Here is a 25939-nt window from a genome sequence, read left to right as displayed (position 1 = left end):
TGCAATAGATCACATCACATAATGCCACTTTTACAGATAAGAGGGTTGAAAACATCCATGATTGTACCCTTGGTGACACGATGTCATGTGATGACTGCCTGCCTCTGATTGTCAAAACTGTGAGCCACAAACCTTTCCGTAACCTCTTCACTGCACTCAGTTATCGGAGAAGTTTGTATCCTTCCTTTATAAAGAGTTGAAGAGTTGAACACTGAGATAATGAGCATGAGTGAGATAACGCCATTGGTGGAGAACAGGAAAAGGAAAGTCTTTTTGATGGGTGTTAAAGTAGGACAAGCTCAGGAAGCAGAAGGAAACTGGTAGCAGCATATAAATGACTAAAAGGGACAATAATGTTTATCCTGTCACCCTTTTCCAATAACCCTCTACACTTCAGCTACAACTGCAAGCCGAGGAGGAAGAGAAAGAATCCTGACTGAAAACATTACAAAGTGACAAAGGGACAGTAAAAGGTGGAGATTCAAGCACCGAACAGCACATCATTGGTGCCCATCTACCGAGAATCAGGGAAATCCGTTAGAAGAAGTTAGACATATTTAGAATATTTGCACTCTTTCTTTCTTTGTACTGCTACTGCTGCAAAGCAATTTCCCACGGGATGAATACAGTTCTGACCTTACTTGGACACCAAACACCACAGTTAGCATCTCCTGCCTTAAACACGTAGTTTCAATTGCCTTAAGTTAGCCAAACATTATCCACAGAGGAGGCAGACCACAGATGGATTGGTTAGGAAGACACTTTATCTGTACTTCTGCATCAAGAAGTTACGCAGTACCTACGTCAGCTGCAGGCGTAGGCTCTGTAGCTACTACACTGTGTCGCTGACGTGACCCTAGCAAAGCACGGAAACATCCGTCAATACACTAATAAAAAGAAAATGCAACGGGAAGTCATTTAAGCCACAGACTGTGACATCTCCTGGATGTAGTCAAATTCTCTAAGTTTCCTTTACCTCTAGTCATTGACCCGAGACCTTCATTGTGTCTGCTCTAACAGATGTCCACGTGATGCTGAAGTGCAAACTGACAGCATGAGAAGCTATCAGCTAAGAAATCTTTTTTTTTTTTAAACACAATGTTTGGTGTGTAGGTGTGTTTCAGTGTGTTTGTCAGAGAGACAGAGGGATAGGGGGCAGAAGAGAGAGAGGTAATTATAGTGGGAGGAATAACGTTCACCTCTGGCCCTGCGTGGGCAAACTGCTACACTGTTTGTGTGAGAGTGTGTGTGTGTGTGTGTGTCTAAGTACAGTAGATTGGTGTGACTCTCGAGTGCACCGACTGCATTTCTCTCTCCATCCACTGTTTTTCTGACTCCATCTTTCTCCTAAACCCATCTCTCCCTCACTCTGCCCCTGCCTCTCGGTCTCCTCTCTCCTCCTCGTCCTCCCACTCAGTGCACTCAGCATTGCAAATCAGCCCGCCAACACACACACACGCACACGTGTGTGCGCACTCACACACGTGTGTGCGCACTCACACATAGCCAAAGGGAAGTGTTGTTAGGATCAGCAGGTTGTATTGCTCTGCCTATACTCCCATTGTACCTTTTTACTTTATTTATTCCGTCTCTTCTATTCTGTATGCTAATCTCCATATCTTCACATTTAGATTATTTTTTTATTCAGAGAGCAGCTCAAATGCCTGGAGCAATATTATGATCCTGTAAGTGTTTATAATAGCACATTGTCACATCATCTAAATTGTTGTTTCAATAGCTGATAATCAAAGTGTTCATGGCGACGAGACATCACATAATTAAATTCAGATGACATGAAAAGTAAATACAGTTCCAGGCTCCGAACCCAACAGCCGTAAACAGAGTCAATTAACTTTAACGATGCCGTCAGTGCAGCATGCTCGCTGGTGTTTGTACTAATAACTACCACTCATTACTAAAACTGGTACAAAAGAGCAGCGATGCTAATGAGTAAACACAGATACGGTCACAATAACATGTACGTAATGGAACAACATGAGACAGTTTTCTATGTTGTTGCTAACAAAAGTACTCATATCTCTCATATTTATGTCTAAATGCACACATTACAACTGTTTGCTGACATATTTTCATGATCTATCATATATATCTGCAATATATAGTAGAATAAAGTTCATTAAAGAGCAATCATTCCTAAACCCCTCCTCAAATTATTAAATAAGAAAAATGGTGTCAGTGTCCGAATAAAAATGACTCCAACTTATATGTCCATTGTTGAAATGCGGGACCTCAGTTTGTGACTAACTGGCTGCAGCTCTTGGTCATGCTAATGATGCTCTGTCAGGAGAACAGTATTGTGATGCTGTCATGGAGGTCAGGGCGGATAAATCAGAAGATAAAACTCTCTGCTCTGTTTGCCAAGAACATGAGGGTTGAAGAAAACAACCTGAGAGAAGGAAAGAATGACTAATGGCATATCAGAGTCAAGAGACTTTTAAGGAAGAAATAGTGGTTCTCTTGTTTAGTCATGTAAATACAGAACATCTACATTTTGCAAGGAAGTGCTAAAACTTTGGAATCATATCCATTTGCTCATAAATGCCATCAGATAGCATGTGAGTGGTGGTGTTCCAGCACGGCTAGAACATTCTGCAATCTCAACCAGTCATGGTGTCAGTGAGTTTTAGTTTAGCCAATATTTTTTAACATTTTGGTGAATCTGCACCAACAGAATATTATATATTTCTAATTTAAATATCTCGTTAGTTGTATAAGTTCCGAAACAAAAAGTTTAAAAAGGGTTATTGATGGCTATTATCCTATAATGATGTTACGATATTACCATTGTTGTGACATCTGTACCATGATACAGTGAACATTTCCTATCAAGAGCATGACTCAGGATAATCAAGAGTTTCTCAGTCTGTCACTTAGCCGCTGTAGCTAACTGACAGCTAATCAGATGTTTACTAAATCAGTGTTGAGCTTCTAAATTGACTATAGTCATGAATTACAATTGTTTAAAAAGGATAAGACTGACCATCCTATATTTCTCTAAACAACAAACCCCCCACGTGCGGAGCCAAACGAACAATGAATGCATCATAGAACTCCATTACTGACCAAGAACTGTTAAAGAACACATGACTAAGCCTCACTGGGTGACATGTTCCTTCATTACCACAAACACAAGTTTATATTGACTCAATCCCACATCCTTACTATACTCTATACAACCGTCTGTGCGTCTGTGTCTCTTGACACATGTCAAGACCATAGGTCAAGACGCTCGTCTCAGTCACGTGATACTTTACTTCAAAAATTAGTGGAAAACAAATGTCTTTAAGGAGCTTTTTTGGAAAGGGGAAAAGACAGAAGAAGAGCCTACGACTTCCAAGAAAAAGAAAGCTGCATTTCAAAAACAATATCAGGAGTCCTACTTAAAATACGAGTTTATCGCTACAGGTGATTCTCATGGGCTGCTCTGCATAATACACAGGCTCGCAAATAAGGCAACGAAGCCTTCATAATGGCTTTGGCACATGAAGACCAAGCACCCGGCATTAAAAGACAAGCACTTGGAGTTTTTTGAAAGAAAAAAACATGAACAAGAAGGACAGAAGAAATTACTGATGGTCACCACATCAACACATGCGAGTGCACTGAGAGCGTCATACTTAGTGACTAACCGTGTCGCTAAGAGAAGAAACCTTTTACTATTGGTGAAGAATTTATACCCTTATATTGGACCGGCTCGTTGCAGAGACACAAGCTCAGGGCTCCCACTAATTCAGTGTATTGGTGAGTTTCTTTATGCACTTTATATTTGTTTTTATGCCAGTCGTATCATTTTATTTCATCATATTTATCCCCCCACAATTTGAAGGCCGGTCCGTGAAAATATTGTCTTAAATGAAACCGGTCCGTGGCGTAAAAAAGGTTGGAGACCGCTGCACTAGACCACCAAATGTGGATTCATCCGTCGAGAAAAGTAGTCCTCAACCAATGCAGTCCTGCCAGTAACGTTTGCTAAAAACTGTCCAGCTGGTGGGTTTTTTGGCAATGACTGACTTTAAAAAAAAGCCAGGATTTGTTGACAAGAAGAAGATAAATATATCTTCTCATTCTGCCTGGAGAGAGAGCGAGCATTTAAAGAGCATTAGTACACAGATGCTCTAACAGGTTTCTCTAGGTGAGAATGTAATCTCTGTGAGTAAATATGGTTAAAAGGATTTCATATGGAGGCAGGGCAAGCAGAAAAATGTGTTTTCCACGGGGACAGACACACATGGCCATAGCAAATGTTATAGTAACACTTGGCAGTGAAATAAACTGTGGAGAAATGCAGATAGAAAATATTATTCATGTATTTATATATACACACACACACACATACACAGAATTATGCTGTTCTACTTCAAGCAGGCTTTGCCCTCTAACAAGCTCTACAGGCTTGACAACTTAAACTGTGAAGCAGCGCAAAGGAAATTTGCATGTACTTGCTCAACCAATCAGAGTGAGCCATACACACCAAATACTGTATATGGATTGCATAATGCAATCTGATATCCCCTTTCTTGACTGAAACACACACAGAATTGCCTACATATATATGAATATTGACAACATTCCTTGATCTCCATTGTAACTGTATTTAAAGGAGTTGTGGCGGTGTGTCTCACAGTGCAGTTAATGCTTCTCTAGGCTAATATAGGGTCACACACACACACACACACACACACACACACACACACACACACACACACACACACACACACACACACACACACTAGGTAAGCTTCTTTCCAAACAAGAACTTACTAGTTCACAATATATGTTGGTGTTTCATGTGTGTTTTTACCTGGGGACAGAGGCTGAAGGTGAAGGGGAGTAAGAAGCAACAGGGTAGACAAACACTTGGTTTGAGGTCTGATTAGAGGGGCTTTCCCTAAAGATCACCAAAAAAAGAGCATATTATTAAATATGGCATGCAGCATTCCTTCATCATGTAGCACAGCAGTGACTGCTGATCACTGATCAGATATTAACGCTAACGAATGGACCCAAAATAACACCAGTGCTACAGACTGTCCTCCTCCATGTCCTCCACCACTGCTACAGACTGTCCTCCTCCATGTCCTCCACCACTGCTACAGACTGTCCTCCTCCATGTCCTTCACCACTGTTACAGACTGTCCATGTCCTCCACCAGTTACAGACTGCCCTCCTACATGTCCTCCACCACTGCTACAGACTGTCCTCCTCCATGTCCTCCACCACTGTTACAGACTGTCCATGTCCTCCACCAGTTACAGACTGCCCTCCTACATGTCCTCCACCACTGCTACAGACTGTCTATGTCCTCCACCAGTTACAGACTGCCCTCCTCCATGTCCTCCACCACTGCAACAGACTGTCCATGTCTTCCACCACTGTTACAGACTGTCCATGTCCTCCAGCACTGTTACAGACTGTCCTCCTCCATGTCCTCCACCACTGCTACAGAATGTCCTCCTCCATGTCCTCCACCACAGTTACAGACTGTCCTCGTCTAATTAAAGATACAACATTGACTGAACTGGTAAACTTGCATAACACTTTGGATTTTAACTCAAAAGTGTGTTTTATAAACCAAAATGAAGAAACCGGGTCAGAGGAAATGGGAAAAGCAGTGAAAACAAAGAATCTCATTAACATTGAAGTAAAGGTTGATGCATGATACAAATCTTTGAGCCCTCGGCTTAAACACTGCCTGCTGAGGCCTCTTCTCTTTGTTGAGCGCTGAGAACAGTGCCAGTGTGGCTGTTTCATGATGAAACCTCTGTTCAAATAGAATCCCCGGTCACTTCATCTTCACCATCCCACCATGCATATTCTGTAACAACAGTATTATCCATAACAACGACCCCAACAAGAGAGAACAGCTCTTGGGGCTGGGCTGAGGCAAGGTCACCAAAGGTTTTCCTCATCAGGCTCCTTCCCCCACCCCTCTTAGGGACAGCTGTAACAGGTTGCGATCAGAGGAACTGGATGTGATGTTAATGGATGCTACTAAGCTGCACTGTCGCATCTTAAATTACTGCCAATCAAATCAACAGCAACTCAATCTGCCAGGCATCAGTGGACTGACAGGGTCCCTGCCCCACTTCTACTACCCTCAATATGTCACTTATTTCCCCCGTTGGGCATGGACCTAATGCCTTGTACAGTGGCCCCCACCCAAGCATAGAAGCAGGCTCTTTTTGTGGACTTCATGTTCCAATCCCTGTTTTATATCATTAGTAGTAGTAGAAGGATGCACTAAAACTTTATATAATTACTCTTCAGCCATTTTATTTTCATAAAAGCTTGAAAGTGTCAATGAATGCTTTTAACATACTACATGTTTATTAAACATCAGCTCTTTGGCAGGCATTTAATTAAAGTTTTAGTTATCAAGCACAATCTTAATTTTTTAAGATTTTAAGATTTTAAGATTTTAAGATAACAGTGCAGTAGTCCCCCCCAACCAAGCGACAACCTCCGGGGCAGACCAGAGAAGCCCATGTGGAAGTGCCCAAAACTGCAGTTCCTCCAATGGCTACTTGAGGCTGGCTCCAAAAACAAACATGTTAAATGGCCAACTTTACAGCAGAAGTAAACATGTTTACAGCCTGGGACAAAAAGCGGGTTTGGTCTCTATAGCTAATATTCCCCTTCATGACAATTAATTGTACTAAGTCTTAAAGTTACGCATTATTAGGGTCGTGGCCGCTTTGAGTGACAGGTGGGTACAGTCACAGGTCGCTAGATGTCTGCTCTGCCAGGCCTTTAAATAGCCATGCTACCGTCAATATCGACAGCAATTTTAAAAATGTATTTATTATTTTTTAGACGATCAGATAGAGAAAAGCACCGAATACTAAACGTGAGTTAAGCAGAGCCGTACAATGCAGTAAGAACACAAGCATTTCATTTCCTGCACTGCTGTCTATCATATGCATTGACTTTGTCTGTGTAGTTATTGTTGGTGATTTTAAGATTTGTGTTGACAATCCCCAGGACAGAGGTGCAATTTTTCAGCTATTATTCCAGCTACGGCGCTTCCTTCACACATAAACCAATGTGTGACAGCCCACAGTACACTGCAGAGTCATGTTTCTTTGTTTAGGCCATGGTCTTTGCCAGACTTGCAGTAGTGGCTCGAACTTTGATTATGTTTGCTCCCAGTCTTGTTGTCAATAGTTATTATTGATATATTTACCACATATTAACAGCAAATAACCTTGATTTCATCCTCACATTTCACATTAATGACTTTGTCGGATAGTATCTCAAACATATATATTGTATATCAACAAAAACGCAAGCTTTAACTCAGATGTTCATTTGAAATTATCATTCTCAACTACAATATCTGACCATCACTGTGTGTTTTTTGATGCTAACCTAATCTTAACAAAGACCAAAAGAGAGACAGTGGTCAAAAAAAGAATACTAGATGACACAGCAGAGGAAACATTCTCTAACACCATGAGATCATTTGAGCCATGCTCAGACTGCTCCTTAAATCTCATGGTTGAAAATCTAAACAACACCTTGTCATCTACCCTGGATATTGTTACTCCATTAAAGGTCAAAAAGAAATCCACTGACAGAATCTCCCCATGGTTGAACAACAGCAATGTTACTCAGACTAAGAAGACTTGTAGAGCAGCTGAACGAAGATGGAGGAAAACTAAGCTCACAGTTAGCTATGATATCTACAAAGAATCCATGGCTGCCTATGGTAAAGCAATGCAGCTGGCAAGAAAGGATTACTTTTCTAAGATTATCACAGAGAATGTTGGAAATTCTAGAATACTATTTTCGACTATTAACCAACTACTGAACACTGCCCCCACCCCTCCGCAGTCCTCACATCAAAGTGTGAAGAACTCGCATTGTTCCTCAATAATAAAATAACTTAAATCAGAGCCAGCATCCCTTATGATGCAGACACAGAGAACATCTGCAAACATTGTGATGTAACCATGGGAACATTCACCTGCATCACATTAACTGAGCTTCATAAAACTGTGATGGAATGTAACTCCTCCACCTCTTGTGTTGACCCGATACCTACAGCATTCTTTAAGCGGATATTCGACAGCATTTCAAGTCACGTCCTAAATATTATAAACACGTCTCTTCTAACGGGCATCTTCCCAGACGTCTTCAAAACAGCCGTTGTAAAACCCTTGCTAAAGAAACCTAACCTAGACAGTAATACGCTGACCAACTATAGGCCAATATCTAACCTTCCATTTATCAGCAAAATACTAGAAAAAATTGTCTTGTCTTGTCCAAATAAACTCCTTTCACCCTACGTGATAAGGGCTAAGCCTACATGAGGAACATGAGGGTGATGTTGTTAAAGAAAACAACATCCTGGAGGAATTTCAATCAGGCTTCAGAACATGCCACAGTACCGAAACTGCTCTGACTAAAATAATTAGTGACCTCAGACTAAACTCTGACACAAACAAGGTCTCAATTCTTATCCTGCTAGACATCATTTGACACGATCTACCATGACATCCTAATTAATCGTCTAGAAAAACTGGTTAGTCTTTCTTTTTTTTTTAAGTTATATTTTCGGGCTTTTCATGCGAAGTGCAGATTGTGAAAGGGGGAGAGAGAGGGAACGATATAAAGCAAATGCCACAGGTCGGACTCGAACCAGTGGCTGCTGTGGGCAAGGACTAAGGTATATGGGACGCCTGTGCTACCGGTTGAGCTACTGGGACGCTCCTGGTTGGTCTTTCTGACTGTGTATTAAACTGGTTCAGAACATATATCAAAGGGAGAAAGTATTTTGTCAGGCTTGGAGATGTGAAGTAAATAACTCCTGATTGTATTAATCCACACTTGAAAGACTATCATATGTATTTGTCTACCTCAATCAAAATGTATTTCTGCACAATATGTATTTTCTGCACTAAATGTATAACGAGCACAATATTGAATGTAAACACAGTAGGAACACTTCCCCTTTAAGAAAAAAGGTCAACAACCATCACTTCCTGACGCTGCTCACCAAGGAGAAGGTTACCTCCTTCTGTGTAGATATAGCAATATGTTTTATGATCCTTTGTACACACTTCTTGCGGATCCGTCAGACAGCAACCTGGGGTTTTTCTTAGTAATTCAGTCTGTGGAAACGGTGATGTGATTAGTGTCCTCAGCTGAGAGTATTTTCCATGTTTGACTTATCACGTTAATAAATATATCGATTTAACTAGAAGTTTGCTGTTTTGATTCGACATTCAAGCTCCGAGTTCTTCCTCAACGGAGATCATGTGTCAGAGAAGCATGATGCCCACTTTGGAGTTCCACAAGGGAGCTGCCTCGGTCCATTACTGTTCTCCCTATACATGCTACCACTGGGGGACATCATTAGAGAACACAATGTGTGCTTCCATAGCTACGCTGATGACACACAACTGTATATCTCTGCTGAACCAAATGATACTACAGCTATTAACTCCATCACCACCTGTCTGTCAGCAATAAATAAATGGATGAGCAATAATTTCTTAAAATTAAACAAAACTGAAAACCTACTAGTAGGTCCTGTAGTAAAAAGAGAGATGATGCTGAATAACATGGGGAAACTTACTCCTTTGATTAAACCTGAAGTCACAAGTCTTGGTGTTATCATAGACTCAGATCTAAGCTTTAAATCCCACATAAACAAGGTGACACCTTAGAAATATAGCTCAAATCCGACAATTTATAAATCAAAAGGATGCTGAAAAACTAATCCATGCTTTTATCTCAAGCTGACTCGATTACTGTAATGCACTCTTTACCGGCCTCCCAAAAAAAACAACGGAGAGACTTCAGCTCATCCAAAACGCTGCAGCAAGGCTGCTGACTAGAGCCAAGAGGAGAGACCATATCAGTCCAGTGTTAGCCACTCTACACTGGCTTCCAGTAACTTTTAGAATTGATTTTAAGGTCCTCCTTCTTGTATACAAAGCCCTAAACGGAACCGCACCAAGTTACACTGCCAACTCTCTAATCAACTATGTGCCCCCAAGAACAGTACGATCATCCACTACTGGTTTATTAAATGTTCCCAGAAACATCCAAAAGAAAATTGGGGATGCAGCCTTTTGCAATTATGCACCAAAGCTATGGAATTAATGATGATTAATGAAAACATTCTTGGCAAATGCTTTCGCTTTCGTCTGTCTTGCGCCGGTCCAAGAATTTCTAGCGGCACAATACGAATTGTAAACCTGCAGACATCAGGGAGGCAAGCTCGCTCAATATCTTCAAAAGTAAGCTAAAAACATATCTTTTTACTTTTAATAGTGATATTTTATATCTCTTTACTTTAGCCTTTTAATGGTGATATTTCAAATATTTTATCTTAGCCTTTTAATGGTGAATTATTACTGGTTTAACATTGAATGTGTAAAGGTAACTAGGATAAATTCCAGAGTGTGTATTTTTGAAAAACTTGAGATCAAATAGACTGTTTTACCATGGGGAAAAGAGGGAGTTTCTCTGATAAATGTGTTTACATGTTCTTTACACAATTAGTGGAAAAGTGAAAGATTAAAGAATATATTAGAGAAAAACTGGCTTTAACCGATAGGTTTCATAAAACTTAACAAACAGGGGTTTGTTTATGAAGCGGGCTTTAACCAAGATTTTGCCAAAAGAATCTGGACTCACGGAGACCTCTGTGTTTTAGACGTTAAAAGGTCAATAAAGAGGTTGACACTGTAAACGTAAATAATGGGTAGCAAAGGGAGTAAACCAGTTGAAGGGCCACAGGGGCCCATTGTTGATCTCATACTTTAAAAATATGGCCCTGATAGTTTAAAACATTTACAAGAATGGTGTGCCAATATTATTTTATACTATTTTAATTCTGCTATTTTAGACTACCGTATTTTAATTCAGGCTATTTCATTTCTGCTATTCTATACTATTTTAATTCTGCTATTTTACCTGCCATTTCATTCTATTTTAATTCTGCTATTTTTATAATGGTACTTCAGACTCATTTACATCTACACTGTGATTATTGTACTGTAAATGCTCTTATTCTATCTAATCTTGTACTAATTGTTATGTTTTTGCTGTGAAGCACTTTGAGCTGCAATTCTTGTATGAAAGGTGCTATACAAATAAAGCTTCTTCTTATTATTATTATTATTATTATTATTATTATTATTATTATTATTATTATTATTACAGTATTTATTCATTTATTCAGCAATGATCAAATTTAATTGTTGGTTTTTATATTTATAACTTATACTGCATTAACAATGACAAAATATTAAATATAAATATTAAACCAGCTGAATAGCTGACTGAAATACACACACACACTGATATTTTACAATGTCTTTTTAGTGTCTTGGGTAAGGTAAGCTGTACACTTTTACACTCTGCTTATGTTTGTGTAATGTAGGAGGTAAATCAAGATAAAGTAAGAAAAGAAAAGACAAAGAGAGAGAGACATGGAGGGACTTTGTTTTTATACAATTGACTGACTGCTTGATAGACAGCTACCACAACAGCAGCTCACACAATGCAATCCATGAACAAAAGCACGGCGGTACAGGTACTTCACTGGGGACTTGGTAAATGGTAAGTGTACTGCATTTATATAGCGACTCTATCCAAAGCACTTTAAAATGTTCCACACACACACACACACACACACACACACACACACACACACACACACACACACACATACACACACACACACACACACACAATGTTGGCAGCGAGCTACCCTGCAGAGCACTGGCAGCTCTAATCATCAGGAGCAAATTTGGGGTTGGAGTGTACGGCATGGACACTTGTGGACAAGAGGAGCAGCCGCCCACGATTAGAGCAGAACAGCACTACTTCCTGAGACACAGTCCCCCAAGTCACGAATCCATGCCATTCTTTATTCTTGCTGCAGGTCTTTGTAGCATGAACCCCTGTCTGCATGTTGATGTCAAATTCAACCATGATTGAGATGTGCTGAGAGTTTAGTTTTGCAGTAAAGTAATATAATTCTTCTGTGATGTGTCTCTATTTTCCCAAATGTCATCCAAATAACTCAGCACTAGTTGGATGGCCATTTTTAACAGTGTCTCTTCCACTTTGTACTGGATACCTCCCCAATGGCAGAGCATTAGGTTTTGCTTTCCACAAGTTTATACTGTGTCTTGTTTTTTTCCAATATTTTTATTATGTGGCCTACTTTCTTGCAGGTGTCTGTCAGAAGTGATGGCATTAGGTTATCCACCTCTGTAGGGAAGATAAACTGGATTTTCTCTAGAAAGTAATAACCGTCCTCGGTGCCAGTGGGTTAGGAATGGTCACTGTATTGTGCGGTTCTATAGCTTTTAGCTGCAACAGTCTTAATAAGATGCCGCTGGTTCGTTAGGTTAGGGTTCATGTTTAACCGGTGGTGACCTACCTGCTGTTCACCAGGCCGGAGGCGGGGGTAACCAGGTCAGGCATGGCTGAGGGGGAGGTGCCGACCATCGTCATAACAACCAGTTCAGGGTCCAGGATGAAGATCTCTTCCTGGGAGATTTCTGATACGTAGTTCAGATGTTCCTGATAAAACATAAAGCACAGAAGAGTTTCAACCAAAACAGTGAGTCCATCAAATAAAAAAAGAGATAATAGCGAGACCAAAGAGATGATACTAAAGAGAGCTAAATAAATACAGCTCAAAAATTTTTCAATTTAAGAACCCAGTCCAGTCAGCACAAGGAGGCCCATAGAAATAACTATTTTCTTCAGCGTGTGCAACATTACTGGGTACAAGTCATTTTATCTTAGGATCTGGTACATTTTCTGGAATATTTTTTGGGTGGAAATCTGTCAAATAAGGTCATACTGACACAGAAAAAATATTTTAAAAGGCTTTTTAATGATTTCTCATTGATTTGCAACATTGCCCAATGACCAAAGAAAAAACTAAATCAGAATACAATTGTAAAAATGTATAATATGCTTTAAAAATCGTAGTGATTGCAGTAAAACGTGTGGAACCATCGGCTCTGAGATATCTATAGAAATGAGTTGATAAATAACGCAGAGAAGAGAAAAGGAAATTGCATATGTCGCCATATTTCTTTGAGTGGAATAAATGTCTCTCCACTCAGCTGATCATGTAAGAGTTACTGAGAGACACTACCTTCTTTCAGTGATCACATTCAGATCTTTGAGGAACGTTCCCACAGCCAAATTAAAGAACTGTGTCGATGTGGATAGAAAGAACAAAGCAGCAGTTGAATATATCTCAGGCCGACCAGACCCTGCCTCTGACAGTTAAGTAAGAAGCATCTGTACCTGTGGTGTATGAACCACTTGAGTCATATGCCCAGTATGCCTTCACGACCCAAACAATGTGAATAATTAAGCAGCATGCAAGAAACCAAATTCTGTTCACGCTCTTTAACCAGTGGACATCTGCTTCCAATGCTGCAGCATTAATATGAGCCAACTCACCCGGAGACAATCAGCCACAGAACCTTGGGGTCTCTTTTTGCCCCTCACTTTTACAGTTTCAGTTGGATTCATTCATTAAAATACTGTTAAACAATGTCCTTGTACTGTTAAACTGCCAACATCCAGAGGGGAGAAGAGCTTCAGTTATGACCTTGCACTTTCAGTAATTGAGCTTTATGAGCAGTCGCAGGTGATTTGTGGCCTTATTGTTCCCCGTAGTATCCTCTCCTATGCTAATATACGCTGCCTATCCTCTTTGGTAGGTTGTTTTGGCCCCATGATGCCTTCTGGGTTGAAAAAAGGTCCCCCAACTCCCCTGTATTCTCTAGCTAAAAAAAGTAATTGAATCTTCTCCAAATGTCACTAGAAGTGATCATCAGATCAAGAGACTGCTCTTTGTAGTGAAGGCAAATGTATTCATTGCCATGATAGAGAAATAATACGACAATGAAGTGAGATGGGCTTACCTGTGCTCGGTCTATCCTGTAGAAACGATCGGCTGTAGTAGCTTAAGAGACAAAGAGAAACAGAAACAGTGTTAACCAATAAAATATTGTCGCTACCTGTCACCTTCAGATGCAGCGACAGGTAGCTGCCAGGAACTTTGCACGTATGGTATATGACAGAAATACACTCATCGACATCGGAGAGGGAAAGTGTGGTGATTGGATTAAGTGCAGCGGACTTTCACAGCGTCTTTGGAACCCCCTGCCAGTGAGGGACGAGACGGTCTGCGTTTGCACGGTGCTCAGGCGTCAAAGTTCGATTAATTTCAAACACTAAAGATGCCGGCCATATCATCCGCTACTCCTGTTGCAAATTCAAAAAATGCACTTTAGGAATGCACTACTACTGTTCCGGTCTGTTTTGTCATGTTTTTCGGGTGTAGCATAATGTTTAATTCATTTCTATGGAAGAATAAGCAGTGATCAGATTTGCGGGGACTGAATTAGTGACCAGAATTTCATTTTCTTCTGTTTGAGTTTTTCCTGTGCTCACGGCTATTACCATGAAATTGTCTTATCAGAATTGGGTTGGACTATAAGGTCACATACTGTATATTTATTGGTGTCATTTTAAAAAGGTGAATATTGAGTGAAATTTTCCTTGAATCTGTGTGTAGATCACCTGCACACGCACATTTCCTCTGTCCTGTTCAAACACTTCTCTCTCTTTCAACTAGCTGTTGTTTTATTTGTTTGTTCTCTGCTAAATTCCACCAGGACTCTACACAAGCAGGGGTGTGTGTGTGTGTGTGTGTGCGTGTGTGTGTGTGTGTGCGTGTGTGTGTGTGTGCATGTACAACATTGTGTAAGTCCTCATGGTTTTTCTCTGGGATATTTTTGGTATGCTGCAGCTGCTGTAGGAGATTAATATTCATGACATTCACCAATAAACAGGATCTGATGGAACTGTGCTTTATGTTATTTTGAGAAAGTACCAACTCAGAAATGTGTTTACATGTTACAGGTTTGTGTCTGCATATATTTCATTAACAACTGACGTGTTTATATTCTGTTTACTCCCTTCAAATGCCCTTGCCCTCTGATGAAGCCTCTACATTGAATTTTACATTTTGTCTACTAAGCGCATGTATACGACTGTATGCAACGCTGCAGCTTTATAGATATATTTCTCACACTTGTAGCACAATGTTCTTGTTCTACAGTCCTTTGGGAGCAGACTTGGCATCTCCTCTTTTTGGTGACCAGTCTGAAGCCTCAGAGGGATCAGGGCTGGTTCACTATTGTTGTGTTAAAACAATAATCAGGCATCCTTAAGTGCAATCTGTTAGTAACTATTACTCGCGTTTATAACACGACCAAACAGACCATTGCCAGTCTATGTAAATGTATGCTATTTTTGTCTGTACATTATGCAAATGTCAAAAAATGTTCAGTGGGGAGTCAAGGTAGTAGAAAAGCAGATCATAAAAAGACTAAATAATTAACAATGTGATGTACTTACAGTCAAGGAAACACCACTTTGGAGATAATCTTTGCGAGGAAAGACTCTTTGGTTTGGCGGCCTCCTCCTGAATGACAAACAGACACGACTGTTGGATTACAAAGCAGGAAATGGGATGGAAGTTTTTGTTATCAGGTGATCCATTTATCTATAGAACAGAAGAAGCTGGAAAGAACGGCTCCGAGGGTAGAAAAGAAGAAGAAGAATAAATGGGTGGATGAAACTGCAGGTTTGGCTTCCTTGGTTAAGAGACCTTAAGGGTTAACACCAACACAGTATGACACTGCTTGGTGACCAGTGATGAAACCAACATATTACACTCTTTCTATGGGGAATAGAAGTTCATCCATCAGGATGAAGGTACAGGGTACAATGGGCACAGGCAATGTATTTTTCTTTGACATTGGTTTGATGCGCGTCTTCCGATTGGGTATGTTGCTTTTAGTTCCTCGCTGTGATTTTATGCACCTCTTCCACACTTGCACATCACACATTACTGACGTTACTGAGATCTACACAACATACAATAATTGCTTAAATAAACCTTTTCATTTGGCCTGGTTTCATTTGATTAAATCAAGCTTAGTGTGTTAAACTTTGTTATGTGTGTCCCTTTTGCATCAGACACCAGGAAACTAATGAATTGCCATTCAGACAGGTGCAAACACTAAATGAGGTAAAACGGAATAATTTGGAAGTTATCCTACTTCACTACTCTCAGTGTATCCACATCTCTGACATTATCTCCAAAACAAAACAAATGCAAAAAAATCAGGAGTTATACTTGATTCAGGACTGAACTTTAATACACCATAAAAATCGGATTTGTAATGTTTAAAAAGTAGAATTCTGTGTGTGTGACCTGAAGAAACCATACCTTCATATCCACTCTCCTCATTACTGCAAATTTTTGTATTTTGGTATCATGCAGACCTTTTTTTTCATCCAGTTTCCAATTAGCTCAGAATGCTGCAGCAAGATTTTTAACAAGATCAAAAAACAGACACCATGTGACTGAGATTCCCGCTCTGGCTCCCTGTTAGCTGTAGACTGAAGTTTAAAACCTTGTTCTTTGTTTACACAGAACTAAATGGGCTTAGCCCTGCTTCTATCTGTGAACTCCTGCCGCCGTACTACACTGTCAGACACCTTTGATCCTCCGACTAAAGACTCCTGTCTGTCCACAAGGAATAACTGTTGTAGTCATAGAACTTTCTTAGCAGAGGTCCCTGCATAAATGTGTTCATCCCATTCTATTGATGTTTTCAAATAAATAAATAAAACACTTTTACTGTGCATGACCATTCCTTATTCCTGCATTTGTCTGAGGCCAAATGTTGTATACAGTGTGTTCTTTGGTTCTTTCTTTGCCAGGACAGCAAGACTGGTATAGTTTTCACCTTGTGAGGTATGTGTGTGTGTGTGTGTGTGTGTGTGTGTGTGTGTGTGTGTGTGTGTGTGTGTGTGTGTGTGTGTGTGTGTGTGCGCGCTCCTGGAGACACCTACTGTAGCAGGAACTACCACAGAGGCTGTTTTGAGTATTTTGCCAGGTGTTTAACTTCTGTCTGAACAAGGGCAGCAAAAGTAGGGGGGAAAGGTGCCCCACTTTCCCACTTTACACACTTGGTCCATTTTGGCGTTGCGGCTGGTGGGATTCCATCACAAGAAGGTTGTGAGTGTTTCTCTGCTGTAAAACACTTTGGATCAGGTTTGTTATGTCCTTCAAGTTAAAACTAATGCAGTCACATACAACCGCTCGTGTTCAGTTTTTGATTCATTTGGAAGCTCTTACTAATGGGGAGAAGTAACACTACACTACTACTTCAACGATATTTCCTATTGTATTTCTCTTTAAATAAGAAGGCTTTGAAATAATTGTGCAAACTGCAACGCACACCGTTACTCCGCCACCTCCTTATCTTCTGATTGAGGAGAGAATGGAGACGCTGGTTGATTTGATGGTATGCTGGACACTAAAATGGTCATAAAGATGAATCTACATTATAACCTTCATCAAGGTACCGTAGGCTTTATTGTAGGGATGTTAGATAAGACTGCCTTAGTTTGAGCAAGGACGCCCTGATAAACTGCTAGCCCAGGGTAAATCAAGGTAAGTTAAGTAATAATTTAGGGGTGAATGGCTAAAAAGGCTACGATGTCTATCTGATAGTGCTGGAGCTAAATTTAAGGAAGTCCATCAGCACATAATTCAATACCAAGTCTCAATATCAACGTAACGGAGGACTCCTCTGCTAACTTTAGTCCCTCCCAAATTAATCATTTTGTTGATAGTGCTACAGCCTCACTGCGACTGACACTCGACTCAACAGACTCACTAAAACAGAGAAAGCTCCATGGCTTAACCCCCAAACTAAAACTAAAGTCAAGAACTTGAAAGGAAATGGCATTCCTCCAATCTGGAAGAATCTCATTTAGTCTGGTTAGATCATCTTAAAACGTATAAGAAGGCTCTCCGTAATGCCAGAGCAGCTTATTACTCTTCATTAATAGAAGAAAATAAGAACAACCCCAGGTTTCTTTTCAGCACTGTAGCCAGGCTTAAAGAGAGCCACAGCTCTACTGAGCCTTCTATTCCTATATCTCTCAGTAGTGACGACTTCATGAGTTTCTTTAACCATAAAATTATACTTAGAGACTAAATTAATCACCTCCTGACCTCAACCAGTACCGACTTTTCTTCAACCTCCGGAACCTTAAAAACAGCTGCAACTCCTGAAATATATCTCGACTGCTTTTCTCCGATCGACCTTAACCAACTAACTTCAACAATCTCATCGTCTAAGCCAGTGTTACTCATTGCCCGTCTTGCGAGCCTCCTGCGTCTCGCCAAGCTTTAATTGGTGGCTCGCATGGCAGTAGGCTAAATAAAGGGGTGATAGATATGATTATGGAGTCAATACAGATATTTCATAAAAACAAGCAGGGCTATTACATATAACCCATTAAAACACTGAAAGTGTCTGCTCTATTAGCCTACAAATAATAGATAATAATAATTGATAAAAGATGCAAATATAGACTAGAAACAAGATATTTAAACCTGCTCGGCCGGAACACTGACTCACTGCGGAGTTGCGAGTTTTGGCGATCTATCCAGCACTACAATGGTGAATGTGTTCTTGGACGGGTAGATACATGATGGGCTAGTATATAAATAAATAAACTTAAGCTAATTAAAAATATGTTAACATAAGCATGACATAAGAAATGGACATTTGCTAAAAAATCATTTATATCGCTAAATTTGAACATTTAAATTGGAGGATACTACGACCAACCTGGCACTTCATACTCGCGTTAGCTTGGCTCCGGTTCACTCGTTTCAGCATATCATGCTAGTTAGCACGTGTTTCTACGGACGTAAAATGGATCGATTTCTTATAAAAAAAGTAGTTACACATCAGTTGAACAGAAACAAAGCGTGACAAACGAGCAAAATTAAGATTTGTCTTTGGAGCATCAAACCACAGCGGAATCGAGAGGAAGATGCTGGAGATGTGGTTTGTGGACAGACAACAGCTGCTTCCGTTAAAAAAGAAAGCTACGAGCCGTACAAAACGAGCATAGGAAATTTCAAGAAAAGTGGACAGAGGAATTGTTATTTGTCCTCCACGAGTCGAACCCTTCGTGCTTAATGTGCTTAACAGACCCGCTCTGGTTTCAAGTGAAGTCATTTGTAGCGGCATTTCTAAACGACGCATCCAAAATTCAACGAAATTTACGCACCTGGAAGAGAAATTAGTAGAGCAGCTTTCTTCAGCTTTTTCTTCTTCTTTCTGGAAAACAAAGGCTCATACACAGGACAACTAATACAGCTGAACGATTAACTGAGGCATCTTTTAAGATTGCATTGATTTTGGCTCGGGCAAAAAAAATTCTCAGACTCAAAAATTGTGAAACTCTGTTTTTTGGCATCAGCAGAAATATTGTTTGCAGAGTTTGACAACATCATCCCAGTATTAAACTAATCCTGCTTTTAATGAATGTATTGCTGCATTGCATATTGTATGTTCTGGGTGGGATGACAGGTAATAAGCAGTTAATGTGGGGCGTCCCGGTAGGTCAACTGGTAGCACAGGCGTCCCATATACAAAGGCTTAGTCCTTGCCCACAGCAACCACTGGTTCGAGGCTGACCTGTGGCGTTTGCTGTATGTCATTCCCTCTCTCTCTCTCCCCTTTTCACAATCTGCACTTCTCTATCATAAAGGCATGAAAAGCCCAAAAATATAACTTAACATTTTTTATTTTATTTTTAAAGCAGTTAATGTAGCTTTTCATACTTTGCGTTAAAAGTGGCTCACCTATTGACTTTGTCCTATCAATGTGGCTCTCACGTAAAAAATAGTGAAGACCACTGGTATAAGCCATCAACCTGTCTCTTAGACATGATAAGCTGTTAAAATAAGTTTTAACCTTAATTAACACCTCGTTAGACTGGAACATTTCAATTTCAATGGCATAAAAGGAACCGCACTAAGATTATCTGAGCGATCTCAGTTTGTACGTATTAATGATGAATCCTCCATGCAAGCCAACATGGAGTTCCGCAGGGTTCTGTACTTGGACCTATTCTATTCACCTTATATATGCTTCCTTTGGGCAATATTATAAGGTACCACCCCATAAACCTTTATTGTTATGCGGATGATACCCAATTATATCTATCAATTAAACCAGATGAAACCAATCAATTAGCTAAACTTCAAGCATGCCTTAAGGACATAATAACTTGGATGTCTAGCAACCTTTTGATGTTAAACACAAACAAAACTGAGGCCAAGTTTAATAACTTCAAACTCCTCCGAAACGCGTTTTCTAATGACAATAGAGGCTCTGGATGGCATTAACTTGGCCTCCAGCACCATCGTAAGGAATATCAGCGTCATCTTTGATCAGGATCTGTCCTTTAACTCCTACATAAAAATAATTTCAAGGACTGCCTTGTTTTATCAATGTAACATTGAATAATAAGACAAATCCTTTCTCAAAATGATGCAGAAAAACTAGTCCATGCATTTGTTACTTCAAGGTAATAACGCATTATTATCAGGTTGTCCCAAAAAAATCCCTGAGACTCTTCAGCTGATCCAGAATGCTGCGGCACATGTATTGACAAGAACAAGGAAACGGGATCATATTACATATTACTTATAATACAGAATAGAATTCAAAATCCTTCTCCTGACTTACAAAGCAATTAATGGTCAGGCTCCAGTTTATCTTAAAGATCTCATAGTACCTTATAAACCAACTAGAGCATTGCGCTCCCAGAATAAAAGGGTTACTTGTGGTTCCTAGAATCTCTAAAAGTACAATGGGAGCCGGAGCCTTCAGCCATCAAACTCCTCTCCTTTCCTCTTTGATAAAGCTTATAGTTAGGGCTGGCGCAGGCTTGCCTTGGTCGAGCCCCTAATTATGCTGCTATAGGCTTAGACTGCCGGGGGACTTACACCTCTCTCCTCCACCTTTCCCCATCTCTCTCCTCCTCTTCTTCTCTATCTGAAGGCATTCATGTCCCTGTATGTTCATGCAAGGATCTAAGGACAGAGGGTGTCGTATGCTGTGCAGTCTGTAAAGCCCACCGAGACAAATGTGTAATTTGTGATATTGGGCTATATATTTATGAATTTTTATTTATGGACTTCATTCATCTGCAATCCACTGAGAAAAAAGTAAAAAAGCAGCAACAACATTTAGGGTCAATATTACTGTATTTTTTCATATTGCAGAAAAGGTGTCAGTTTTTTCCAATAGGGTGCAGCCCTAATTTGTACATTAGCAGGGATGTAGCACAACATGGAAGAGAAAGCAGTGCTTTGTTTAGTTAAATGTGAAAGTGCAATAATAAATGTTATGCTAAAATCAATTAACAATGGTGATAAATAATTATGATTATCATTTTGGCCCTAATCGTGCAGCCCTACTTTCAGTCGGCTATCTTTCATGTTTCTATGAGAAGGAATGAGTAAATTCCAGGATTAATGTAAGTTCACTAAAGAATAAATATCACTACATTATCCGACGTTTAAGCTTTTCCTCTCAAGCTAAACCCAGACAATGAACAGTATTTAAGTGAACAACGGAGTGGATCAGCGTCTGAATGAGTCGCTATAACAGATGAACACCTCTAACACTGGTAACTGTACAAAACAAACAGTGACAACTGTAACCTTAAAAACGCTTAAAGGACATAACAATTAAAAATGCATGGCAAAAAGGATTCCAACAATTTCACTAACTAAAACTAGACTAAAACTCTTGTGCTATGTAGGAAGCTTTTCCACAGTGAATCAATTCTGTTTTGGAAGTTTCAATGCAATTCAAAACAATCAATTTCAGTTCAGCACTGTAGAGAAGTGACTGAATGTAAAAAAGTCACCTTGCAGGAGACGTGACAGCAGGAAAACAAGGCAGAGAAAGAAAGGTTGTTTTCCTTTTAAACTGCAAACCTTTCATGCAGACTATGACAGAAAGGCTGGCTGAAGTAAACACTCCTACTCTCCTTCTCTGCGTGTGTCTGTACTTATCTAATCCTGCTGTCGACTTCAGCAGCGGTCTCGAGCAGAGTAAAACGCCTGCAGGCTTTCACAGCAAAACCTACAAACAAAAAAAATCAAAAGCTGAACACGTCTGACTGAATGACTCCTCTCCTCACCTTCTTTCTTCTCCTGTCTCTTCTCCGCTCACTCCCGTTTGTCTTTTTACACATCAAGTTCCTTAGTTCTTTCTCTGTTTCGGTTAGATTTTGCACTCCTTGTAGGCCTCGTTTCTGATTCATTCAGCGCCCGGAGTGTGTTATGTATCAAAGAGGAGCATCAGCCTGGAAGTGCAGTTAGCCTGTCGCTCCAGGTGTCAGCAGTGAGATGCACTTCTCTTCTTCTCAAACTTTCACTAATAATGGAAGACATATTTTATATATATATATATATATATATATATATATATATATATATATATATATATATATATATATATGTGTGTGTGTGTGTGTGTGTGTGTGTATATATATATATATATATATATATATATATATATATATATATATATATATCAGAAAATAATTGTTCTTACTTAAATCACAAACTGCACCAGTGAGCATCACCAGTCACCGGAGATCAACAACAAGTGTTACATCATCTGGTTGCTATGCAACACAAAGTCTGACAACAACTTGTGTGTTAGTGATCTAAGCTATATAAAACAAGATAGTGTTGTTAAAAATAACATTTACAGAGTTAGTGCTTGCTCACGAAGAGGAAGATGAAAAGCTTATTGTGAAATGAAGGATGTGGGTACATGACATCCACATAAGGTGAACAGCAACAGAGTTTCCTCTCAGCCACAATAACTAAAGCCTGAATACAGCAAGTTCAACAGCTACTTCACATTCACAGCTGTATGAAGCATTGTGGAAACCAGCATCAAGTTTTCCTTTTTCAGGTAGAGTAATAAAGACAAACACAGTTCAATTCTGCTGGCCTGATGACATGGACAATTTACTGGACAAAATTCCTTACAATTTGTCTCTCATTCACCCATTCATTACATTTACATTACATCCAGAGCAACTTACAGTGAACTAACTACAGGGACAGTCTCCCTGGAGCAACTCGGGGTTAAGTACCTTGCTTAGGGGCACAATGGTGGCAGCCCCTGGTATTGAACTCACAACCTTCCGGTGTTCTATTTGGATGCCCGGCCACTAGACTACCACCAAATTGACATACAGACACGTTCCCCGATGGTGGTGGAGCTGCCATGCAAGGTGCTTGCTTGCCAGTCTGGAGTAACTTGGGGTATAGTGTCTTGCTCAAGGACACGTCGACATGCGGACAGGAGGAGCCGGGTATCGCCAACCACCAACCGACACGCTCTACCTCCTGAGCCACAGCCTCACAAGGGATTCACAAGAGTTGTTAACATGTGGACATGTCACCGTGGCAGGAAATATCCCTACTCATAGATTGAGGTGGGAAATATGGGCATAAGTATTTAAAGATCTTAACACCAAGTGATTTGCAGTGTTTCAGTGCAATCTCTGGCTGAAAGTCTAAAGTCTAAATCCTAACCACACCCAACAGTGATGTCACAGCGTACTGACACACCCTAAAGTACAATGAATTGTATTCAGTAGAAGGTGCTGGAGGTTTGGTGACTAGCGATTACTTGTCGTTCTTCGCACATTTTGGACTTTCTCTCAAACTACAGCGATTAAAATACGTAGTTTGCAATTGATCAACAGCTTGATTTTGCATATCAGAGTTCACGAACGTTAACTTCTTTATTGCTTAGTACTTCTCATTGTCTGTACTTAACAGGAACAAACAATAACAAAATAAATGTTGACAACAACACAGTATGACACTGCTTAGTGAGTGTTAAGGAAAAGGCCAGGCAACCCTCAGGGATGCATCACATCTCTCTGGTGAATATGAGTTGTAACCCCCAGGACGGAGTTACAGGGTACCATCGTTGCAGACGACCTGTGCCTAGAGATCCCTCATACCTTCCAGTATAGGTCTGTTAAACAAATAGTGATACGATAAGTGTGACACTTGCCTTTCATCGTACTTCATTATTGATTGTTGTGAAGTTGTTGTGTAGCAACGCTGCTGTTTGATGTCTTAAACTGTAATATATTTTGTTGTGGTTGTATTTGTCTGACAGACAGAAGTCCTAGTCTGCTAAACTTAAAGCAAGGGCTATCACAGTTGCAGCAATTTGGATGAGTATAGGAATTCCAGCTACCCGCTCCAGAGAGCTATTAGCAGTGCAAAAAGACAATATAGAGACAAAGTGGAGTCTGACTACAAAGGCTCCAACGCTAGAAACATGTGGTCTGGACTAAAAACAATAACACACTACTAAAGGACAAGGAGCGGTGCTGAGGAAGTGTCTGCACCTCTCCCAGATGAACTGAACACTTTTATGGACATTTTGACAGGATGTGGAGGGACAGAAGGCTCAGGATCCCTGTCCACTGGTTCTAACCAGAACAGATGTGTGCACATTTTTAAAAAGGATTAACCCACAGAAGGCTTTTGGACCAGACATTTTCAATAGGTGACTGCTCCAATCTGTAGTCCCCACATAAACAGTCCACCATCGTTCCTGTCCACAAAAAGACTAAAAAGACCACCGCCCAGTTGCACTCACCTCCATCATTATGAAGTGCTTTGAGCGGTTAAAACCTTCATCGCCTCCTCCCTTCCTGACTCACTGGACCTGCTGCAGTTTACTTACAGAGCAAACAGGTCCACAGACGACGGCGTCACCCTCACCCCCCCACACTGCCCTCCCCCACCTGGATCAGAGGAACACATGTGAGAATGCTGATCATTGACTGCAGTTCAGCATTCAACACCATTGTGCCCTAAATCCTCGTCATTCATCTCAGAGACCTCGGGCTCACCAGCGCCCTCTGTGACTGGATCCTGAACTTCCTGACTGACAGACCTCACGTGCTCACGCCTCTCCTACACTCTGTTTATGCACGACTGCGTGGCCACACACAGCTCCAACACAATCATCAAGTTTTCTGACCGCACGACCGACATCGACCTAATCACCGACGGCGACAAGACGGCGTACAGAGGCAGAACAACCACCTCCATCTCAACATCAGCAAAATTAAGGAGCTGATTGTGGATTACACAAAGCAACAGAGAGGGGGACACACATCCATCACCATCAACGGGACTACTGTGTAGAGAGTCAGCAGTTTCAGGTTCCTCAAGGTTCACATCAGTGAGGACCTGACCTGGACTCATCACACCAGGATCTTCATCAGCAAGACAGCAGCTCTTCTTCCTCCACAGGCTGCAGAGGTTCAACATGGACTCCAGGATGCTCTGCAGCTTCTACAGGTGCACCATCCAGAGTATCCCGGTATGGCAGTTGCACCGCCCTCATCCGTAAAACTCTACAGAGGGTGAAAACTGCTCAGCACATCACCAGGACGGAGCTGCCATCCATGGAGGACCTCTACACCCTGCAGTGTAGGAAGAAGGCACACAGGATCATTAAAGACCCCCGTCACCCCAGCAACAAACTGTCTGGCAGACGGCACTGCAGCATCCAGGCAAACACCACCAGACTCAGGGACAGTTTTATCCCACAGGCTGTTGAACTCCTGAGCTCAGTGAAGTGTCACAACTTACATATGTTTGTACCACCACTCACACCTCCCTTTACAAGACTGCGGTAACGAGCCGCCGAGCTCAAATCTGTCGCCTCGCTCAGAGGCTATCCTTACCATAACACTAAATTAGGTAATTAGTATATTATTATAACTATAAAGAAAATACTTATAGTGATAATAATGGACATAAGTATGTGTTAAATTACTGGAACAAATCATACCTTCTGTGATTAACATGAGTTAAATGGAGAAATATTTGTATATGTACATTACGAATCTCACTTTGCATGCAGCAGTTTTTCCCACTGACTATGTGACTAATTAAAGCCCTAAAATCAAC

At 40.6% G+C, this 25939-nt stretch overlaps 1 protein-coding gene across 3 annotated transcripts in view; it reads right to left on the bottom strand.

The window, feature by feature from the left end:
• The window catches only part of LOC115016626 (diacylglycerol kinase zeta-like), a 100266-nt gene that overhangs the window by 12972 nt on the left and 61355 nt on the right, over positions 1-25939 (bottom strand). For 2 of the 3 annotated variants that reach the window (XM_029444522.1, XM_029444532.1), the window contains exons 26-29: positions 15436-15502; positions 13935-13975; positions 12425-12567; positions 4823-4909 (exon numbers count right to left, since the gene is read on the bottom strand). In XM_029444522.1, the coding sequence (XP_029300382.1) occupies positions 4823-4909; positions 12425-12567; positions 13935-13975; positions 15436-15502 (338 nt within the window). The remainder of the gene's footprint in view (positions 1-4822; positions 4910-12424; positions 12568-13934; positions 13976-15435; positions 15503-25939) is intronic. The other variant, XM_029444541.1, reaches the window with a different exon arrangement.

This window comes from Cottoperca gobio, chromosome 2 (assembly GCF_900634415.1).
Source record: "Cottoperca gobio chromosome 2, fCotGob3.1, whole genome shotgun sequence".
NCBI lineage: Eukaryota > Metazoa > Chordata > Actinopteri > Perciformes > Bovichtidae > Cottoperca > Cottoperca gobio.
This window is presented reverse-complemented; position numbering and strand designations above follow the sequence as displayed.